The 5,000-nt window shown below is 23.4% G+C and overlaps 1 protein-coding gene and 1 long non-coding RNA gene across 4 annotated transcripts in view; both read left to right on the forward strand.

Moving 5' to 3' along the window:
- Nucleotides 1-2,420: 2,420 nt before the first annotated feature.
- The window catches only part of LOC127466012 (zinc finger and BTB domain-containing protein 22-like), a gene marked incomplete at its 5' end in the record, with an annotated part of 8,321 nt that continues 5,741 nt past the window's right edge, over nucleotides 2,421-5,000 (forward strand). Inside the window, 3 exon segments of the mRNA XM_051776607.1 lie at nucleotides 2,421-2,573; nucleotides 2,575-2,636; nucleotides 3,767-3,788. Of these exon segments, the coding sequence (XP_051632567.1) occupies nucleotides 2,421-2,573; nucleotides 2,575-2,636; nucleotides 3,767-3,788 (237 nt within the window).
- Nucleotides 4,381-5,000, forward strand: part of LOC127466011 (uncharacterized) — a 2,847-nt gene continuing 2,227 nt past the window's right edge. Inside the window, exon 1 of one of the 3 annotated variants that reach the window (XR_007902559.1) lies at nucleotides 4,381-4,393. This is a non-coding gene — a long non-coding RNA (uncharacterized LOC127466011). Of the gene's footprint in view, nucleotides 4,394-4,627; nucleotides 4,669-5,000 lie in introns of those variants that run through there. The other 2 variants (XR_007902558.1, XR_007902560.1) reach the window with 2 other exon arrangements.

Raw genomic sequence — 5,000 nt, forward strand, 5'->3', positions numbered from 1 at the left:
TTTCAGTCAGAGTTTGCGGATTTGGGGCCAGAATTAATGGGATTTGGGGCAGAATTAATGGGAATTAAGGAATTTGGGCTGGAATTTGGGCTGGAATTGGCTGGAAATTAAAGGAATTTCGCTGGGAATTAAGGAATTCGAGGCAGACTTAATGGGATTTGGGGCAGAATTAACGGGAATTAAGGAATTTGGGCTGGAATCCTGGGATTTGGGTTGGAAATAATAATAATAATGATGATGATGATGATGATGATGATAATAATAATAATAATAACCACGGGGTTTAATAATAATAATAATGATAACCACGGGAGTTAGAAATAATAATAATAATAATAATAATAACAATAACAATAACCATGGGGGTTAAAATTATTATTATTATTAGTAATAATAATAATAATTTTAAAATAAATTTAATAAAAGTAAAAACTTGATAATTAATAATAATTAATAATTGATAATTTACTAAAATTAAAATAAAAATATTATAATAATAATAAATTAATAACTTTAAAAATAAATTTAATAAAAATAATTTTAAAAAATAAAATAAAAATAATAATAATTCAATACTAAATAAATAAATAAATACTAAATAAATACGAAATAAATACTAAATAATTACTAAATAAATACTAAATAAATACTAAATAAATACTAGTAAATACTGAATAAATACTGAATAAATACTGAATAAATACTAAATAAATACTAGTAAATACTAAATAAATAATAAATAGATACTAAATAAATACTAAATAATTTCTAATAAATACTAAATAAATACTAAATAAATACTAATAAATAATAAATAATTACTAATAAATACTAAATAATTACTAAATAATTACTAATAAATACTAAATAATTACTAAATAATTACTAATAAATACTAAATAAAAACTAAATAAATACTAAATGAATACTAGTAAATACTTAATAAATATTAATAAATACTAAATAAATACTAAATAAATACTAAATAAATACCAGTAAATACTAAATAAATACTAAATAATTACTAAATAAATACTAGTAAATACTAAATAAATACTAAATAAATACCAAATAATTACTAAATAATTACTAATAAATACTAAATAATTGCTAATAAATACTAAATAGATACTAAATAAATACTAAATAATTTCTAATAAATACTAAATAAATACTAAATAATTACTATTAAATACTAAATAAAACTAAATAAATACTAAATGAATACTAGTAAATACTAAATAAATACTAATAAATACTAAATAAATACTAAATAAATACTAAATAAATACTAAATGAATACTAAATGAATACTAAATGAATACTAGTAAATACTAAATAATTGCTAATAAATACTAAATAATTACTAATAAATACTAAATACATACTAAATAAATACTAAATAATTACTAATAAATGCTAAATAATTACTAATAAATGCTAAATAATTACTAATAAATACTAAATAAATACTAAATAAATACTAAATAAATACTAAATAAATACTAATAAATAACTAAAAAAATTAAAAAATAACTAAATAAATTTATTTCTCTCCCCCCCCCCCCCCCCTTTCAGCCCCTCCCCCCCGGTCCCACCATGCCCCGCCCCTCCTCCCCCGCCGCTCCCCCCTTCCTCCTCCTCCTCCTCCTCCTCCTCGTCCCTGTCCCCGTCCCTCAATTCCGCTCCAAATCCCTGAATTCCACCCCAAATTCCTTCTATTCCCGGCAGAGTTCCATTAATTCTGCCCCAAATCCCTTAACTCTGCCCCAAATCCCCACTAATTCTGGCCCCAAACCCCTCAGTTCCGGCCCCAAATCCACAAATTCTGCCCCAAATCCCACTAATTCTGGCGGAAATAATAATGATAACCAGGGGAGTTAAAAATAATAATAATAATAATAATAATAATAATAATAAATAATAATAATAATAATAATAATAATAATAATAATAAATTATAACCAAGGGGGGTAAAATTATTAATAATTCAATACTAAATAAATAATTACTAAATAAATACTAAATAAATACTAAATAAATACTAAATAAATACTAAATAAATACTAATAAATACCAAATAAATACTAAATGAATACTAGTAAATACTAAATAATTACTAATAAATACTAAATAATTACTAATAAATACTAAATACATATTAAATAAATTCTAAATAATTACTAATAAATGCTAAATAATTACTAATAAATGCTAAATAATTACTAATAAATGCTAAATAATTACTAATAAATGCTAAATAATTTCTAATAAATACTAAATAAATACTAATAAATAACTAAATAATAAATAAATAACTAAATAAATTTATTTCTCTCCCCCTCCCCCCCCCCCCTTTCAGCCCCTCCCCCCGGTCCCACCCATGCCCCGCCCCCTCCTCCCCCGCCGCTCCCCCTTCCTCCTCCTCCTCCTCCTCGTCCCCATCCCCGTCCCGGTCGCTGTCCCGGTGGCTGTCCCCGCGGAGCCCGGCGCGGGTGCAGGTGGAGTTCCCGGAGGTGGCGGGGGCGCTGCTGCGGAGCCTGGACCGGCAGCGGCTGCAGGGGCAGCTCTGCGGACCTCTCCGTCACCGTCCAGGGCCGGGTGTTCCGGGCACACCGGGCCGTGCTGGCCGCATCGTCCCCCCTTCTTCCACGATCAGGTAAGTCATTAGTATTTATTATTGTTATTATTGTAATTATTACTGTTGTTCTGCGCACACCGGGCCGTGCTGGCCGCAACGTCCCCCTTCTTCCACGACCAGGTAACTAATTATTAGGATTTATTATTGTTATTATTGTAATTATTACTGTTATTACTGTTGTTCTGCGCACACCGGGCCGTGCTGGCCGCATCGTCCCCCTTCTTCCACGACCAGGTAACTAATTATTAGTATTTATTATTGTTATTGATTTATTATTATTGTTATTATTATTATTATTATTATTATTATTATTATTATTATAAATCATGGGTTTTATTTATCATTATTATTATTATTATTATACATCATGGTTTTATTATTATTATTATTATTATTATTATTATTATACATCATGGTTTTTTATTTATTATTATTATCATTATTATTATTATACATGCTTTTTATTATTATTATTATTATTATTATTATTATTATTATTATTATTATTATTATTATTATACATCATGGTTTTTATTTATTATTATTATTATTATTATTATTATACATCATGGGTTTTATTTATTATTATTATTATTATTATTATTATTATTATTATTATTATACATCATGGGGTTTATTATTATTATTATTATTATAAATCATGGTTTTTATTTATTATTATTATTATACATCATGGTATTTATTTATTATTATACATAATGTTTATTATTATTATTATTATTATTATTATTATTATTATTATTATTATAATAATAAATCATGTTTATTATTTTTATTCTTATTCTTATTTTTATTCTTATTCTTATTCTTATTCTTATTCTTATTCTTATTCTTATTCTTATTATACATCATGGTTTTTATTTATTATTATTATTATTATTATTATTATTATTATTATTATTATTATTATTATTAATGGTTTTTAATTTTTATTATTATTATTATACATCAATGTTATTATTATTATTATTATTATTATTATTATTATACATCATGGTATTATTATTATTATTATTATTATTATTATTATTATTATTATTATTATTATTATTATTATTATTATTATTATTATTATTATTACTGTTGTTCTGAGCTGGCCGCCAGCTCGCCCTTCTTCCACGATCAGGTAAGGAGAATTAATTACATTTATTATTATTAATAATTTATTATTATTGTTATTATTATTATTATTATTGTTATTGTTATTATTATTACTGTTGTTCTGCGCACACCGGGCCGTGCTGACGGCATCATCACCCTTCTTCCACGATCAGGTAACCAGGAATTCATTAAATTTATTATTATTAATAATTTTATCATTATTATTAATTTATTATTATTATCATCATCATTGTTATAATTATTATTATTAAAAATTTTAAACCCCGTGGTTTTTTATTTATTATTATTATTATTATTATTATTATTATTGTTATTGTTATTGTTATTGTTATTGTTATTTAAAATATTATTAAAATTAATTAACCCCATGGGTTAATTAATTATTATTAATAATAATAATAATTTTAAATATTTAAAATAAATTATTAATAATAATAATTTAAATGATTTTAAATAATTTTTAATAATTTATTTATTATTATTTATTATTATTGTTTATTATTATTTTATATTATTATATTATTATTATTATTATTATTATTATTATTACTATTACTATTATTATTATTATTATTCCACGATCATGGACTCCATCGTGCTGGACCCCGTGTAATACATATTATATATATATAATATATATATATTTTTATGTATTATATATATTATATATATAAAAAATATATATAATATCATATATATATTATTTTATATATATTATATTATTATATAATATATTATATATATTATATTATTTTATATATATATAAAATAAATATAAATATATATATATATAACAAATATCAAATAAAAAGGGTTGATATTTCTTTTTCCCCCCCATTTTAGGTGCTGCTGAAGAACCTGGACTCCATCGTGCTGGACCCCGTGTAATACATCAAATATTAAATAAAAAGGGTTGATATTTGGTTTTTTTCCCCAGGTGCTGCTGAAGAACCTGGACTCCATCGTGCTGGACCCGGTGGAATACATATAATATATATATTTTATATATATATATATATATAATATATATATATAAATAAATAAATAAAATAAATATAAATATATATATATATGTATATATATATAATAAATATCAAATAAAAGGGGTTGATATTTCCTTTTTCCCCCCATTTTAGGTGCTGCTGAAGAACCTGGACTCCATCGTGCTGCCGGACGTGATGGACCCGGTGTGACACAGAAAATATATAAAATATCA

The sequence above is a fragment of the Manacus candei genome, unplaced genomic scaffold (assembly GCF_025592945.1).
Source record: "Manacus candei isolate 608988 ecotype Guabito, Panama unplaced genomic scaffold, ASM2559294v1 h1tg000562l, whole genome shotgun sequence".
Lineage (NCBI taxonomy): Eukaryota > Metazoa > Chordata > Aves > Passeriformes > Pipridae > Manacus > Manacus candei.